Source organism: Centrocercus urophasianus, unplaced genomic scaffold (genome assembly GCF_019232065.1).
Source record: "Centrocercus urophasianus isolate 14NV4802_14NV808 unplaced genomic scaffold, USGS_Curo_1.0 seq_14, whole genome shotgun sequence".
In the NCBI taxonomy this organism is placed as follows: Eukaryota; Metazoa; Chordata; class Aves; order Galliformes; family Phasianidae; genus Centrocercus; species Centrocercus urophasianus.
In genome coordinates, this window is record NW_024884586.1 from 2,515,485 (window position 1) to 2,534,505 (window position 19,021).

Below are 19,021 nucleotides of genomic sequence, written 5' to 3' on the forward strand. Positions count from 1 at the left end.
AGGTGGTGAAGGGTCTAGAGAGCAAGATTTATGAGGTCCTTGGTTTGCTCAAAACAGGGACGGGGGATACTGAGGAAAGGACTTTATCTAAAATGTATCTACATATCCTTACCTAAGGATATAGGATATACATCTGCTCATATCTCCTATATCTCCTGTATATCCTTAGATATCATATCATATATGTATCATATCATGTATGTATATGATATATCATACCATATACATATCTCCTATATATCCTTATATATCTCCTATATATCCTTATATAACTCCTTATAAAGGAGCAGATGTAAAACATTTCTTCATTTGGTTTTAATGCCAGAAAAATTGTATTCACCATAATCATATTCATCAGTCTGGATGAAGGCATAAAAAACTGTAAAGGCAGTATACAGGAAGCTAGTAGAGCTTGTAAAAATTATTCAAGGAGGGATTTGGAGTTGCAGTTTATCATGGAAAATTAGATGACTGATCTCTGTTGAGTGTTGTCCTTCTCTACCCTTTTTCTTCAAAAAATGTATTGCAGTTGCATGGGCATGCTTGACAGACTAGGCAATGTTTCTTCAGAAATTCATTTTAGGATTTTAATAGGGCAAACATGACCCAGCAATGTCAAACTATTGCAAAAAAGACAAACATCTTAGTAGGATGTATAAACAGGAGTATAATCAGTGAACCCCCTGCAGAAATCCTTTCATTGTAGTCTGTATCCGTTTTTGGACACTGGAAGATCGTCTGCATTTTTGGTTGTGTTGGAGGGAGTCCAGAAAAAGGCAACAAGAATGACCAGTGGCCTGGAGAATGTGACATGTGTAGAAAGATGGAGAGTTGTTTAGACTAGAAATCAGAAGACTGAGGGGACACATAGTAACAGTCTTCAATTATGTAAGATGCTGTTAAAAAGAAGGGAATAATCTGTAGTGATAAGAATTAGTCCATGTAGTTACAACACTGAAGTTATTTGTTAGGGAAAACTTGGTAAAATGGAGATTGTGAGGCATTTGAATGGATTTTTTGGGAAGACACAGAGTCTGTTATCACAGAACTTTGGGAACTTACTAGACAAACAAGAGGAATAATATAGAATTGATCCTGTCTTGGGACAGTGGGGATGAACTAGATGGCCCCTTGTGACCTATTTCTCTTTTGATTTGTGTAAGAAGAGGATAAACTCCATTTACCTGCCACTGCTTTTGACTGCATCTTCAGATCTTATTGTCTTATCTGCTACTTATATGTTATGTTCTTTAAAAGTGTTTCCAGGCTAAGTGCAAGAAAAAGTTTCCTTTCTTACTGAGCATGTATTTATGTCAAAACTTTACATTTTTTCAAATAACTTTCACAACCATATTCACAACTATCATTAGTGCCAACGTCCTTGTACACAAGGAGCTCATTATCTACAAAAAAAAAAAAGGAACTATTCTGCATTTATAGTCTATTTACTAGATTCTCTCATTTTTTTCTTGAAATTCACAGCAGATCACCATGTTAAGAACATAATATTTAGATCCCAGTAAATTTGAATCTAGAAAAGAGAATACATTTTTTGGGTTTTATTTCACGTCACTGGATTTTTGACATGGCTGAAGAATTCTTTTAGAACAAAATAGCTATCTCCTGCCTGATTTATCCTGTGAAATGTACAAAGCTATATGGTTTGCATTGGAACAAGTGTGTATATGTATATATCAATTTATATTTATTTAAGTATTTAATTAGCATGTTAACTTCTGAAAATTGGAATCTTGTTGTGCCTATAGAAAACCAACAGGAAACATCTACTGCTTTAGTTAAAAATCAGAGTGCTCTCATGCAGGTAGCATAGAAAAAAAACAGATTCTATGTTTGCATATGTATATGCTTACAAATAGTGTTTGCTTAACAAAATAGAATGGAGGGCACATTGTTTATTTTTAAGAACTTTCTGGTATTCTTTGTGACTGTTGCAGAATGCATTCATACATGCGTATTCTTCTCTTTTTATGTTAGTTTCCATAATGGAAAAAGGAAGCACGGTTTTCAATAGTGCACAAAGGTTGGAAGTTGTTAGAAACTGCATCTCATTCATTTTTGAAAATAAATTTTTGGAGACTGAAAAGGTAATAAAATTAAATTTTAACTTTCCTAAATATGCATAAATTCTGTTAATGAATGAAATGGAGACTGATCTTGGCATAAATTATGTTTTGTAGTCTTACATTTCAAACTATTATTTTTGTCATTTAAGTGATGAAGTGATAAAATGAATAATCTCAGTGTAATCTTATATGTAATATGAGGCAAATAAATTTGGAAACTTGAATGCATAAATTTGCTAATTTATACTGCCATTATGAATAGTATTGTTCACATGATTAATTTTTTTAAAGAATAATTGTGTACTGACTAATCGTGTTGACACTGAGGCAAGTAAACAGAAGATATATACAAACGTTCCACTATTTATCAGCCAACGTTCTTCCAAAATTTTCAGCCCAATTCTCCTGTTTTTTAAAATCAGTAGTTTGATAGAATTCAGAGGTAGATATCAATATTTCACCTCAGTTTTTTCTCAGACTTTTAAGTTGTTAACATCCTTATTTTTTTACATTAAGATGCTGTCCCTTTTTTTTAGATTCTGCCCATAGAATTTTAATATTTCTATTCTAGAGTGACCACTCAGATACATGCTCAAAGCTGATTATGCATCTGAAAATGGCGGTATAATTATTTTCAGAAATTTTTGGATTTCTCAGAATAGTTTCATCTGTGTATATCTGTGAGCTTGCATAAATCAAGATGTGAACCAAGAAACTCTAGTTTGCTAAGATAGCCTATCCAAATGCAGAGGAGAAAAATCCTAATAAAATGCGTAGCTCTCTTTAAAGAGTTTTGAATGCATGTGTTGCACAGTAGTTTTTAACCTCGTTCAACTTGCAGTCAACTAGAAAATTTCAGCAATATTTTCGGACCCTGCCCAGAAAAGTTGTCCTTTCATAATCAGCTGTCTTTTGTTGTTTATCTTTTGCTGTCTATTAAAACTACTCTAAAGGGACACAGTTGATAATCACTGAGGTAGCACTTGCTACATCGTTAAACTGTTGGTATAAATATTTTATTGGCCCTAATTTAGGGTAAACTTCATAGAAGTCTTGTGGCTCAGTGCTATGAGTGGTATGCATCGTTTAAAACCATTTGTCATTCCCTGTTTATCAAAAAACCGTGCTAGCTGGCCTTGATATGCGAACTTAAGACCTAGCCTGGCTGGTACAGATACAGAATGTGCTTTCATGCATAGTAATCCTTTTCTGATTTCCTATTCATTTTGTGCCTTTCTATATTCACTTGTTTCCATTTAGAGATGTAGATGAGAGATGTTGTTTAATGTACTAGAAAAGAAAACCAAGGTGGAAAGTAAAGATTATACTTATAGTCTGAATTTGCTTGAGTCTATTACATGAAAATTTGATATTCAAGTCTGAAAGGCATTCAGATACTGTGCGTACTATGACTTAATGTTTCCTGATAAAGAATATATGACACTCATTGTCTTGCAATTTCATGTTTGTAAAGTTAGATTTTCTTTTCTCCAGACCTTGCCTGCAGCTCTGAGGGCCCTGAAAGGAAAGGCAGCCCGGCACTGCCTGACACAGGAATTAAGCCTGCATGTTAAACAAAATCGAGCGATACTGGACCATCAGCAGTTTGACTACATAGTACGAATGATGAACTGTGCTTTGCAGGTACAGTGTGGGAAGGTTTGGTTCTTTGTCTTTTTGTTAGTGTGATAAGCAAAAAATCGTTTATGGTGATGTAGAGAAGCAAAATAATTGAATTATAGGACCACATACTACAGTGAGGTGGCTGATATTAGGTGAGAGTGATTTAACACATTTTGTAGTTGGAAGGATAAAGGAGAAAATGCAAAGATCTATACTGATTCGCATAGTATGAAAAATAGAAAAGAAACTGTTTCAATTCTTATTAATTTAGATAGCATTTAGATTCAGAATTAAGTATTGGAGAGATTCATAATAGCTTTACGTACTTTTTTATGAATAGTGTTAACTTTTCTGGGTAGTTTTCAACTATGAGTTCCTAAAATATGTAACACCTGCTGCACAGTTTAGCAACAGGTAAGTTTTTCTTCTTCGTTGTCTCAAGTGCAAACATATTTCAGGAAAAAAATAAACCTTCCATTATTCATAGTTGTAGCTGTGCTTTTCTGTCGTGTCAGAAACTCACTTTCTTTGGTGTTTCATTTAATCTATACAGTTCTACAGATAATTTGCTGGTAAGTAAGTTATGAACTTTTTAGCAGGTAGCTATGAGAATAAAATATGTGTATGACTTCTTTTGATCTTCATTTGATTTATTCTTCTGATTTAACCATATGATAAATGTAATGTTGCACCTGCTATATATTCTGGAGTCATAGATTTAACTTCAAACCAGAAAACAGAATTTTCTAGAAGTACCACAAGATTTGGTCCTACTCTAGAAGTAGTTCCGAGGAGGAAAAAAAAAAAAATCAGAGTTTTAGACAATAGGAAGAAGATACAAATGTCTTTATTTGCCACATCTTAACAGATATAAAATGCTGAGTTGAGGAAATTTTCTTTTCTGAGGACTTTTAACTTTTTTTTTTCTTCTTTAACTTTTAATGAAGTCAGCAATTGCGGTTTTTCTGTTTGTGAAATTAATGTTCACTCTAGAATGATTTTAGTCCTTCTGGGATCTTCAAATGTTCATAGAAATAAATGTCTGTAAAGTCATACTGAAGTAAAACGGAATGATTGTTATTTTTCTTTAAAAATGTAGCAAAATTAACTCAAATCATGCAGAGGAAACAAATATATGGATTAAGGAGGCACAGGGTGGGGTTATTTTTTCCCCCTTTTTTTTCTCTCCTTTTTTTTTTTTTTTTTTTTTTTGTATCTTTGAAATGTAAGATGGAAATTTCCATTTCTCAGTAGTAAGCTTAGCCAATGTGAAAACATCTGAACTCCTGACACTGGGCAGCTAGTTAGTATTCACTACATCCACTTTTATGACATATGAAATTATTTATTAAGATAAAAGCTTGATTTATAATTTGTCTGTGCACTTTGTTCAAACTTTGGAACAATATGTAAATTATGTTCAAACTTTGGAACAATATGTAAATTATGACATTTTTGGAGCTTCTCTGTATCAGTTCAAGACAAAAATATATTATTAAGAAAATAGTTAAGTTTGTCCTTGCTGCAAAGAGTCTCAGCAAGTCAGCATTTTGCTGTAGAGGAATGAATCTTGTTAGCTGCAGGTCATGAGACCAAGGAGCTTAAACAGTGTCTATTAGAAAAATACTGAAACTTGGTTTTAGAAATGTGATCATAACTGAAAATGTAGTCATGCTTTTATTTAGAATGCCAAATTAGTGATGGTGGAATTTGGGGGGATTCGACTGCAATATTGCTTTAAGACCTTGCAGAACCATTGGAATTGTAGAAACTGTGTCCTTGAATGCCCCATCTCATATTTTTTTGATAACATTATTGCTTTTTCCAATTGGTTTCTCCAAAATAGAAACAAATGTTGTTATTACCACAGGGCATATGGCAGCACATATGAAAGCTTGAGGCAGGGAGGACCCAAGGGGCATAGGTGATAGTTTGGGCGCAGTCCTGGCGCTCAACTGGTCTTGCTGCACGTGGTGGGTTGAGCTGGGATGTGTATGCAGTACGTCCCAGCTTGATGGTTTTCCCTGGGGAAAGAAACAGTCTCACCTGGCTCATTTCCTCATGAGATAGGAACTCTGATGCTCCCCAGCCAGCAAACTTCTGCTACTGATAATGTGAATAATGTGTACAGATTGGTTGCTTCTGTATCTTTTGAACGTGAAACTGTATGATTGGCATGTACAAAAATCTTTGTCTTACTGGGAACAGTACCATGTATTACAAAATCAGGAAGATTGCATTCTTACAGTTTATTGCTCATCTCTCCATTGCTGTTCAAGAGTTTCCTGGTTTGTAGTGTTTGTAGTGTCGAGTTTTTTTATGTGTTGCTTTTTTTTTTTTTTTTTTAATTGAATGCACTTGCTTGCTTTACTTGAGTCTATTAAAATAAAGGTCAGATACTTTTCCAGAACTTCTATCATTTCAGAACTTTTCATCAATCAAATGATGAAAAGTAGTATATTAACACAATGCTAGTGATAATCCCACCATGTGTATTGTTGCTTGTTGCTAGTCTCTTTATACCTGGTGTGACGTTTGCTGCCATAATGCTTGAAAATAGACTAAGATAGAGGAACAAAATACTCATAGCATTGCTTCAAGTTTGTAGCTGTTTTATTTCAGTGAAATATAAGTTATGTTGTAGTTCCCCAAGTATCTGATCTCTAACCATTTTGCAACTGGGAGGAAGGGAAGAAAAGAGTATTTCACTGCTTTCTGTTGAGATGACAAAACTTGTGCTTGCCAGATCTCTGGTGTTTGTCAACATGAGTCTCTCAGTCCAAGTGTGGCATTCTTTTCAACTATTCTTCTTTAGCCTATTTACAGTTTGAAACTAACAAGCAAGACCCTGCTGCAAATTTTCAATAGGCCCATGGTATATGGAATTGTACAAGAAAACTTCAGATTAATTTACCTCCTTTATCAAGTGCGGAGTTGCATATCAAGCTGTATGGTAGATGTTAGACAGCTGTACAAACACAGTTAAGATAAGTTATGATGCAGTGAGTCAATACTACAGTGTGAAAATTGTGGTTTACTGTTTTCTGTTTCTGTTTGTGAAGTGCTGACTGTCTACTGCTGCTGAAATGCAAATATAAGAGTTATTTCTGATCATTCGTAGTAATATAAAAATCAAAATGTCATGAAGATTCATTTAAGCTCACTCTCTTGGGGTTGAGTAGTCATTGGCCAAGTGCTAAAAACGTTACTTTCATTCTCTGAGTAAGAATTCTTCCCCTTACAAATCATGCATTCTGACAAGCATTTAAAGCAACCTGTACTACAGCAGCGGTTAGTATCTGTGATAGCAGAAGATAAATGTTATGTTCTTTTCCATATGTTATATAACTAAATTACTGTTAAAAGGCATTTATGTGAACATGTTGATTGACAACTTATTCGTACAGGTAGCAATATAATGTGAAAAATGTGAAAATCTTTCTTCAGAAATGGTTTCTGTGGCGTTTGCTTTCTGCTGTTGTGGTTACCTCAGAATAATTTGCAGCTACACACAAATTTCTATTTTAAGGTTTTCATTTTCTCTAATGAAATATTTTTCATTATCTTCACAGTTTTAGAAAAGGCTGCCAGAACTAATTCTTAAGGATCTAAAAAGGCTTTATGTTAGCAGAGGAGTCCTTCTGCTACATAATTACGTTTTGAGCAATAGGTTTTATTGTTAATGCAGATTAAGAAATAATGGCCAAAACTATGTTGAGGTCAATTTTTCATACTTAGCCATTAATTTTTCTCAGAATTCAGTTTTGCAAATACTGTCCAATAACAAGAAAGATTTTATTACTCCTAAGAGAAAATCAACCATGTGTGTGTCATATGATTCAAATTCTTGGCAATATAAAGGTTAAATGAACTAGCATTTCTCATATTTTATGTTGAAAACTACATTGCCAAACATCTTTCTTTGGAGGGTGATAGGAGGTCTTTCTTTCAGCCTTTTATTCCATGGCCTGCCATTTGTTACTTGGTTTGTGTTCCTGGAACCAAGCGCTTTCAGAAATGATGGTTGAACAGCAGCACTATTGTGAAGTATTTTAAGGTATTTCAAAACAGAGAAAACATTTCACAAATTAAAATCCTCGCAGTTTGAGAAGGCTGTGCTTAACTCAATTAATCAGTTCTTAGCAACGAGATCTTTTTCATAGCCATGGCGTTATATAAATTACTGCATCCTGCTGTCCCCGGGTTTGGTGGGAATGCCTTTGGCTGGGAGTGGGGCAGCGGGGCTTCTCCTCAGGCAGTGTCCCTGTGCAGTGGGCGCTGCTCTCTACCTGGCAGCTTCCAGTCCTTGCTTCTGGTAAGCTGAAGTAACTCTGACTTCTGCTCAATCTTATTATTTCAGTACAATTATTACAGGACAGGAGGGTGTTTTTGCTAATAAAAGTATCAGCGGAGATGCTTGAGTGCTGGCGCTGCTGGCTGCTGTGGCTGGTTGCTGCTTTGCTGTGGGGCTCTGAACTGGCTGGGATCAGCTGCGATTTTACATGGCATTTCCAAAGCAGTGTAAGTGTTTTGGGGGAAAAATACAGAATATAGAGCATCCCAGTGGCAGATGGCTGATCTGCAGCGGTGTTGTGTTGTTTTCAGTCGGATCCTACGTGGCTTGCAGATAGGTTAACTTGGATGTTGTGTTGAAAGCACGTAGCTTCGTGGAGCTTGGCGTGGTATGCTCTGACTGCTCTTAAGTGTTCATTACTGTTAATTGCATCCTTGTGGTTGCTGCACATTTCTAATAACTCTGTGTTCTAAGTGTTTTTGGTCATCTTGATGAAAAGCAGACATGTGCATGTATGCTACTCACTGTTGTAAATAAAATAAGTCTGGTTTAGGAATTGTGTTATACTACTCTGGAGCCTGTTCATGAAAGAGATGAAAGGTAAGTAGTTGGTTTTTTTTTAAAGATGCTTCTTGATGTTTAAAAGGGTAGGCATTTTGCATAAAGCAACTTGTGTGAAATCAGTGACTTCTGTTTTCGGAAGTTTTCCATGTATTTCTTCCATCTTTTTATTAAATATAAAATATTTGTATTTAGAATGTAGTATATGTATATAATGTGTTTTTCATAACAAGGACATAATTCAGTGTAGATTTGTGTATAATACTGTTAAGCACACGTACATGCACTTCATCCATATTGTGTCACTTTTTATATACAGTAACAAAGAAAATACGATGTAGTATTGATGTTCAGTACCCAATCATTGAACATACTTCTGTGGCATCCCATATGGACTTGTGCAGTGGCTTTAGTTCAGCCTTTTGTTACTGAAGTGAAGGGCAAGAGTTCTTCTGTCTAACAAGGTCTCTCTGGTCTTCCACACATCGCATTCTTTCTTGGAAATTTGCATCAAAAAGTTGCCAGTCTGCTATAAAATAATCATACGTTATTTATTTGTCACATGCTGTCATTTCTAAAACAGAACATTATAATGTATTAGAAGTCTTCTAATCATTTGGTTGCTATGATGTTTGTATAACCTTTGGTTTAAACAATTGAAATGTTGGCTGCTTGTGTTCAAAAACTGAAGTGTGATGTTGAGATAAATACCATAAAGTACAGCCGAGTTCTGGGTTTTGTCAATATTTTGTGTAAATCTTCACAAATGCATTAATGTGACACAAAGTAATGAACATATGTGGCATTTTAGAATTTATTTATTTCTTTATTTAAAGTAAAAAAAAGGCTTAAGGAGTAAATTTCATTACAGTAATAGGTGTATCTTTACCGTTACATATAAAAAGAAATCTGTGCAAAGTTTTAGAACAACAACAACAAATTTTAGGCCGGATTTATGACCTATGTGAATTGGTTTTTAAGATGCGTGCAAAAATACCACGTATGTAAAGTATGGTGAAGATTAGTAATTTCTTGCCATAAGCAGATGAGGGGTAGGGAGAAGAAGCTTTAGTATGTACTGAGGCAATGAAGTATTTAGAAGTAACTTCAGGTTATAGTCTAAAAGAAACAAACAACCTTGCTCCACTCCCCCCAGGCAGATTCTTCAGCTCTTAACTCCAAAACTCCACTTGGGAGCTGGGGATTGAAATTTCAGTGACACATTTAACAGTCTAAAATTTTACAGTGTTTATGAGAGTAGAAATAAAATTAGTTTCCTATGAAGATTACTTGTCTTTAGAGGACAAAATTAACTTACTTTGAAATTAATGCAAATTTCCCTGATTGTATAAACATAGTGAAAAACCCTTGCTTTTGCTGTTAATTGAGCAAGTATCAATTCAGAGAATGCATATGCCTAAATAAGTTGCATAGAATTGATATATAATACTCTCTATTCCTTCCAGGTGTATGGAACAGAGGAAAAAGGGGTTTTTTTGCAAGGGAGCATTTTTTTTATTTGTAAGAGAACATATGTTAACGTAGGCAAAACCCGTGGACTAAAATAGCCTCTAATTTACTGTTTTTGGGCCAAGCTAAGGATTCTAATTGATTTCACTGGAATTTATTCCATTTTATTTATGAACTTAAACAACAAAAAAAAACAACCCACAATTTAAAGGAGAATACTTATTTTAATTGACTATTTTGGAGCCTTGCCTTTGTCGTTAGGGAATAGCTGAAATAGTAACCATATGTGGTTCTGTTTAAAAGCCACAGACCACAACTACAGTCCTGTTAACACAATTTGTTACTTAGCCTCTGAATTATATGTTTAAGAAAGTCATAGATTTAGGTCCTAGCTTGATTATGATAGATGGCTGTTACCTTCAGAATCTCCTATCCATTTCACCTCAGCCCCTACCGAGCTGATTGGTATGTAAAACATAGCTTCTGTGAAGAAAATTGACAGTAGGCTTGCAGTGTTTTATTTTTCACAACCTCTTGGGTGTAGTGGGCCAGCAGTGTTGCATGGATCAAAGACGTGAAAACCATAATTACAGAGCATCAAAAACAGGATGCTGAGATGTATTCATCTTTATATTCCAATGAACTTTAAAAAAGAGATTCCAATGAACTTTATTATTTATTATGAACTTTATTATTTATTATGAACTTTATATTCCAATGAACTTTAAAAAAGAGATTCAGGCTGCCATTTGCGTTTTATGCATGCTCATTGCAAAGAATTGCTCAAGGATAATTTGGTATAAAATACCGTATAGCAAAGATATTAATTTTATGTAACTTCTAGTACTGTAATGAAGGCAAAATGTACATATGAAAACAGTAGGCATCAGAATTGATTCACTTAAAATCAGTCAAGGAAACCATAATTGACTGCTTGTGAAAACTTGTCTTATGGACACGTGAAAGATCCTACCTGAAGTCTAATTGTCGTGCCCTTATTCTCTAGTAATGCTATTAAATATTGTGATTTTTTTAGAGCTGAGAGTTAGGATTTATTAGGGAGAGGAGATCTTTTTTTGCTATGTCTGGTTGAACCAAGTCATATTTAACGAATGTACCTAAGTCAACATGTTTTCTAGATGTATGTTTCTTCCACAATGGTTTAAAACTTCTAGCTTCACTTACAGATATATACATTTAAGGGAACGTCAGGAGAAATAAGGATGTTTGCATAGAGAGGGAGGGATAATCATATGCTCGCAGTTACCTCTTGGTAAAGGGACTCTTCTAGTTTACAAAAAACAACCAATCAAATAACAGCAAACTGCTTAAATCCCCTAAATCTATTCTTACCTGATTTTCAAGATTAAAAAACAAAAGAAAAATACAATGAGTGTGTTTGTTAGCTTTCTTGTCAATAAGAGATTGACCTTAGAGGTCCTTGGGGGTAGCTGAAATTCTGGTGGAGCCTGTAATCTCCATGGTAGTGATTAAATGTCATTGGCTACTCAGGCAACAGCCTAATAAGAAAGTAATCTTGAACAAATTAGTTTCCAATGAAGTCGTTTTAAGTCATAACCTAAATATGCTAAAAAATCTCCAGTAAAAATTTTCCTGAGAGAAACCTTTCCAAAAATTAATGGGAAGATTCAGTAATACACTTGATCGTGGACATTATATGAGGTGCTAAACCTGCTTGTACTACACCACTGTAAAAACTTGACTATCACAATTTTGTATAAATACATAATTATTTAGAAATAAAAACTGAAATAGTTGAGTAAAAATTAGTTTGGTTGGCAGTTTTGAGTTCAGGAAGAGATGCCTGTGGAAGCTTGCTCTGTATACCTTTCTTCGTCTCCTATTTCTTCTTCTCTACCATTTGTTTCAGCACGAGAGTGTCTCTGTTGTTGTGTTTGTTGCCCTTCTTGTTATTTACTTTCTCATATGTAGTGTAGAATCTTATAATAGCCCTGATTGGGAGGGACATCAAAAGGTCATCAGGTCCAACCTGCAGCTGAGGATGTTGATGTTCTGTGTGTGAGATCAAGACACCAGGTACGTTCTCCCACCAAGCAGGGTTGAAGGACAGGGGAGATTGGTCTATTTTCAGTTTTCCAGGCAAGTGCAAGAAAGCATTTTGAGGGTGTACATTTCTGAGCTTTGCTCTGAGGGTCTGAGGAGCCAGGGCACACTTTTATACGTTCAACAACTTGTTCTTCTTCACATTTCAGCTGTTCTGTATTCTTACTATGATTAGCATTCACTGTTTGGCAGCCATTTAAAAATTAATATTAAATCTCTTGCATTTATTTTATTATCAGTCTGTAGTGATTTCTCCAACTTAATTTTTTTCTCATGACTGCCAACCAAATTTCAAATTGTTATTACGAAATAGTTGTATCTTTGTAGCCTATGTTTAGGAAATCACTGCATAAGTATAACATAACCTAGAAGTCTGCTGTAACTTTCTGCAATTTACATTAATTTAACATTTCTTCACATCTTGTTTTGTGTCACTATTTACTTATTAGATGTATATGTCTTACAGCAATGTTTGCAGTACTGTAAAGTTCTGCAGTAATCATCTAATGATTACCAGTATTATGGTATTACTCTGTAGATTTACTTTGTGATTATTGGTAAGCTAGTAAAAATTGACAGGTGTTATGCTTTTCCCAGTACTTTCTGTTCCAATCCTCCTGCCTCCTCCCACACACCCTGAGCTTCCTCTTCTCCAGACTGAACAGCCCCAACTCTCTCAGCCCTCCCTCACGTGTGAGGTGCTCCAGTCCCTTCATCATCTTTGCGGCCCTGCACTGGACTCTCTTCCAAAATCAGGCATGCTGTATCTTTAAATATATATGTATTTCTATCAACGTGTGTGCACCCAGATGAAATAATCATATTGTTTTAGGTATTGATAAAAGCTTCCATTCGTTTGATCTTGTTATAAGTTTGTTACTGCTATAAGATAGCGTAACCCATGTTTTTGTTGTCTGCTGAAAACAATTGTGTTGGCTGAAGGGATGCTAACAAAATAAAAATGCAGCACATAGGGTATTCCTGTATTTAATTCATTCATAAAGGATCTGAATCCAACAATTAATGTTTAGGTATTTTCTAGAGATTTTCATTTAAATAAAAGATGTGCAGCACCCCCGTGTTATTGCTGCAGTGATGGTAAATTTTGGCAGACACTTGGCTGTCATATTTGAAGTCAGTTTTAAGAGTCATATACTTTGAAGACAGCAGTGAAAATGTATGCTGTTCAGTTCTTGTGCCCATATTCAGGTAGATCCAGAGGTACTGCTACAATTGCTGTGTTATGCTGTCTGGTACCTTTCTAGGCTGATTAACCTGTTTATGTACTGCATGCTCTCAGAACAGCTTGAACTGCATGTTTCTACTCTTTGTATGCTAGAATGCCACTGCATTATCACATTTATGTGTCTCACTGCTCAAATCTGCATCGATATACTGCATGAGCACATTGTAATGTGCTTTTGCATCCATCTCTCTCACTTTGTGGTTACGTAGAAAGTACAAATCATTTATTATTTTATTTTCTGTGAAAAGGAGAAGGTTCAAGAATTGTAAGAGAAGAATGGCAAATAAGAGTATTTTGAAGTTGACTAAGATGGCTCAACAGGATGTCTTACAGTACTTAATCAAAACCTGATTTTAAATCTCCTTTCAAAACACCATAGAATGAGATTAGTCCTTCAGTGACTCTTTGCTGTGTGCTCCTATTTTTCAACCACTGCATTCTGGCTGTACCCCTGTTTGCCTTCTCTGAACGTTTCATTGCCTTCTACTGTGCTTCTATAGCAGGACTCCCCTTTCCATATATGCTTCTTTGCCCCCCCCCCCCCCCATACTTTCAAGAAGATAGGAATAAAACAGAAAAACATTTTGAATAAACCCTTCAGGAAGGAAAATAAGATAGCCTAGGAGATGATCTGTCAGAAATAAAACAATAAATAAATAGTTGGCAACTCAAAAGCTTGCAAAGAAGTTCTTTGTGATTAGTCAGCTGGATACCTTTACTAGCAATGATTTTGGAAAGCTGTGGAACAGGAAAGGAAAAGGATCATGCCAAGATTTCATACAGTTTGAATCAGGCAGTTTTACTGAAAGGCTGATCTGTGTTGATGTTTCCCTACCACACTTCTGCTTCTTTGGTCCATGCAGCAAGCTCAGGGATTACTTCTGTCTTCTCAAAGTGTTTGCACTACAGAACTCTTTCTAGAAAAAAAGAGCAGTAATTTGTTTCAAGAACATCCAAGCATGTCTCTTCAACTAGATGTGCAAACCAATATATTTTTTGAGCTTGCTTTTTCACTTCTGTAACCGAAGTGGAAGATGAATGCTTCACAGCATTCGAAACTTTGGATTTCCTGTTGCCATTTGAAAATCCCAGAGAGAAGTATTAATATAAGAAATTTTAATACTGGAAAATGCGTTTGCAATTGCCAGTTCAAAATTGTTTTACAGTTTATTCCGTTGTCTTTATTTCTCTCTCACAAGAAATGCTAATAACTAAATTTTAATAAAGGTTTCATAGGAACACTGTTCCCACTTGCCATACTTGTTATATTGAACCACAAAAGCCTAAGATTTCAAATAAAGCCTGTATCCATATGAAAGCTGCAGCACGTGCAGTGGAAAGTACAACCTGTACACTTAAAGCACTTCACAGTCAATTAAACGAAACATCTATATTCTCCTAAGATTTCTTTCCTTTAGCTTAAACACTTCTATTAGAATGTATGTATTTCACTGACTGAATGTTATCTTAGAAGCAGCAGCACTGCACTAAATCAAGCAGCTCTTAAAATGCCTGAATCTCCTGAGCTTTCCAAGCTTTTCAAAAACATTCTTTCTTGCTCACACAGATTTGATGTCTTAATCAAGGTGGACATTGCTCAGCAACATGCTACATTGCCATGCCCAACATATGTCCTTTAGTTTGCTGTAGTTATTCTTGTTTGTGAGCCATTTAAACAACCTTTTGTGACCAGAGTTATATAACCATAAATTTGTTGTTGGTTTCTTTTTTGCCTTAAGTTTGAGTTTTGAATTGAACAGCTTCTACAATAACTTTTATTAAAGTTGTTAAAATTGTAGCTACTTTCTGAAATGCAACAGAAAACTTACATTGTAGTCTGTTAAGGAGCCGAGAGGTCTGGCTGCGGGGTTGGCAGCGAGAAATCTAGAAATCAAATTCACCAGTGCAACTAAGGAAATGTCATTTGTGCCTAAGCATGTGCCTAGGACCTTACTGACTCTCTGAAGATTCACAGCCTTGTATGAGGCAGAATTACGACAAAAAAAAATCTGCTTCCAGCAGCTGACACTTGTTTTGTGAATCAGAAATGGAGCTGCACCAATGAAGCTGATCCAAAAAAACTTCTTCCAGAAGCAGCTGGACATTGTCATTCTTGTTGTCCTTTAGTGCAGCTGTGTATAGACTGATATCTCTGCCAAAACTGTAGCAAAGTGTCTCAGTACTATCAAGGTTGGTGTAGAAAAGCTGAGACTGTCTAGCAACAAGATGTCAAAAACAAATGCACCTCAAAAAGAAACTCCACTTCTCGCAGTTTGCAAGAGAAGCATGGCAGACATGTACGTGTGTTCCCAGAAGCACCTGCCAAAAACCCGTGGATGCAATTGGGATGTGCATACCTTTGTGTGCTTAACTGTATGTTTATATGTGTATATATATATGTAATTCACACCAGCTTTCTCCTTGAAGATTTTTTCCTGTTGCGCATATTTATTTGCCTTTATGTATTTACTTAGTTTTTCTGGGTGATTTTCAGTTCTGCGTTCTCCTGGCTGTTCCCTTCCCATGGACAAAATCCTTAAACTCTACAATTATTTTGTTCTTTTGCCCCTTCTATGAGTATATTTTTAAATAAGATGAGAATTTTTAGTACTTTTGACTTAGTGCTAGATTCTTCCTCTTCCTTTCTTCCATAAGTCTTACCTGTTGTATCCAACTTTCTATTGTTTATCTCCTATATTTCTTTAAGAAATTCAATATTATAGGTTTGTTAACTTCTTTTACTTCTTCTAGTTCTAAGTTGATTTTCTTATAATGCTTTTCTTTCCTGATGTCAAGGTACTTCATAATTTTTACATTTCCTATCATTTTGAGCATCTGTTCCATTCAGCTTCAATATTATCTAGTTTACCTATTCCTTGGAACTTTCTATACTCTAGAGAGTCTGCAGCAATAAAGCAAGGTAATTCATTTTGCACCTTTTTCTGAATCTTAGAGCATGATCTTACTTTGACAGGTTTAACACAGCACATGATTCCAGGTGCTGTTCATACATAGCCTCTACTTTTGCACAGTTAGCATATCCCATACTCAAGACTTTGCACTTGTCTTTGTTGAACTTGGTACGTTCTTGACAGTCCCATTCTCCAGCAGGGTGTGATGCTGGTTAATAGCAGTCTTTCCATTCAGCTATTTACTGCTCCCTCAGATTTGGTGTCATTGGTAAATTTGATGAAGATGTACTTCATGCCACTTTGTTAATGTAAACATTAGACAGTATTTGCCACAATATCAACTCCTAAACACATGACTCACGACTGGATCTCCTATTGAACTTTAAACCATTGATCACTGTCTTTTCAGTGACAGTCCAGTCAGTTGTCCACTCACCCATGTGAAACATCTCTCCTCAACCAGTCTACTATACCAAAGGAGTTCGTGTCAACAGCCCTGCTAAAGCCATGGTAGCATACTGTGCATCACTCAGCTGCAGAGCTTGTTATTTCATCAGAGATGTTGATCGAACTGTTTTCCCCTCGTCAGCATGTGCTTTCTGTCCTCAATCAATTTCTTGTTTCTCATGTATCTGAAAATGCTTTCTGTGAGGACTTGCTCCCTAAGGTGAGATAGTCTAGTCTAGATCTCCCAGACCTTTTCCTTGCCTTCATGAAGGTCTGGTCCAATATTTTAATTTCTATTTTGCCAAAAGTCAGTCATAATAAACATATAGCACCTATAAGAAACTTCAGAGTTTAGAAGTTATCAGGGAGAATTTTTAGCATAATTAAAAATTGCCATACCATCAAAAATAGTCTCCTTTATAGTTTTCATTTCTAAGTATCTAAACTTTTATGCACTAGTAAAGGTTTCATCTTGATAGAAGAAATATTTTGTTTTTATTGAGAGCAAATAATATTTTCCTCAAATGAAAGAATGATTTCTCAATGAATCACTTCTTATACCCATAGAAATCTAGTACTAAAAAGGTGTTAATTCATAATGAGTTTAAAAACTCATATGTAATGTGAGTAACTGATGATGTGTGATGCATTTTTATTGCAAGTTTTAAAATTAGAAAAATCCCATGAAGCTTAACAAAGAAGAATAAAATTAAGGAATGTGAACATGCATATTTGAAAGTTTGTGACTTTGCTAATGAGTTATTAGAGATGCTGCTGTGCTCCAAATGGATGCTAGAGTGCATAGGTATGTGTAGTATTTGCTTATGAACCAATTTGCTAAGCAATAATTGGACTACACTGGAATATTGCACCTATTTTAATAGTTTTTCTATTACTTTAAACATTTTTTTGTTGTTGTTAACTAGCTCAATTAAACAGGCTGTCTGTGAAGTGCTATATAAAGTATCCAGTAGCTGTTTTGCAGCCTGGGACGCTAGACTTACTCTGCAGTCTGTATATGTATTGTGAATCACCCTTTTCAAACTGAATAGTTAACAAATATTGATCACAATTCAATCATGAATTACAATGCATTGTATCACTTGAGTGTTGTTTGTCAAATAGTTTTTACAAATTACTGTGCTGGACCTTTTATCACAGCTGGTGTAGTTTAAGGTTTGGACAGAGTCACTGTGAATGAAGCCCTGCTGTGAAATAAAAGTCAAAAGGCATCTTGGCATCCCAACCATTTCCTTGGGAGAAGATTACAGCCTGAGTATGTTGAACTTTATTGCCATGGGCCTCATGACAGTATTCAGAAACATGCATGGCATTTCTGTTAAAGAAACTCAGATGTGCTTAGACGCAAGGGATGGCATTCTTGTGTTTATCAGTATCTTAAAAAAAAAAAAAAGAAGAAGAAGAAAAAAGTAGTGCTTTTTCATTCTTTTGGGGTACAGTAAAAATTCATTGAAGAATGTGTAATTTATGCACATAAAAATTGAGGTTCCTGATTCCCTAAACATAATTTGTTGCAAAAAAATAAAAAGAGGAAATTACTGAATCCTAGACAGAAATGTATTTGAGAAAGAAAAAGGAGTGGAGACATGGAGAGAAAAACTCAACAGCTCTGAGTAAAATGTTGTTGGCTTGCTGAGAGATCAAAAATATGATGAAGTTGTGTGGAGAAAATACGCTGCATTGTTAACTTCTGAATATATGAAATAAAGCAAAGGGAAATGTTTAGAAAATGAATGAAAATGATATGCTTGTGTGATTCCATCTGAATTGCATCAGTTAAATTCTGTCTTTTGTAAGGGCAGACAAACCTGTGAGAATTCAGGGTCAGGTAAAGCCAAATATGAAGTTCTTGATGAAATAAAATCCTTCCAGTATGGAATGGGATCTCCTACTGCCCTGAAATGCAGGTTTGCAACATTTAGCATCTTACTGCTGACATCCGAGGTTTCTTAATTAAGTTCTTATGAAGGCTCATGGTCAGGCAGGATGACCACACTGTCTAAACAAATCAGTGAGGATTCTTCTGGATTGGGTGCTATTCCTTTGTCATTACCTTTGGCTCTTGTATTAATACACAGCAATCTCACGGTTTTGTAATGGGCATAGAAAGTGAAGTTTTACATCTGGCATAAATCAGAGCACAGGTGAAGTCTGTCCAGTATGGACTTCCTCTGCTGTCAGACAGTCACCAAGTAGCAATCTGAGAAGTTGCTTTTCAAAAGCTGATAGCATGATTGTAATGAATGTTAAAGCTGAAAACAAGAAGTAATAAGAGCTT

The 19,021-nt window shown here is 35.4% G+C and overlaps 1 protein-coding gene across 5 annotated transcripts in view; it reads left to right on the forward strand.

Annotated features, from left to right (window-relative positions):
• Positions 1 to 19,021, forward strand: part of SBF2 (SET binding factor 2) — a 238,330-nt gene that overhangs the window by 146,903 nt on the left and 72,406 nt on the right. For all 5 annotated transcript variants that reach the window (XM_042813556.1, XM_042813558.1, XM_042813557.1 and 2 more), the window contains 2 exons: positions 1,996 to 2,105; positions 3,579 to 3,728. In XM_042813556.1, coding sequence (XP_042669490.1) covers positions 1,996 to 2,105; positions 3,579 to 3,728 — 260 coding nt within the window. The remainder of the gene's footprint in view (positions 1 to 1,995; positions 2,106 to 3,578; positions 3,729 to 19,021) is intronic.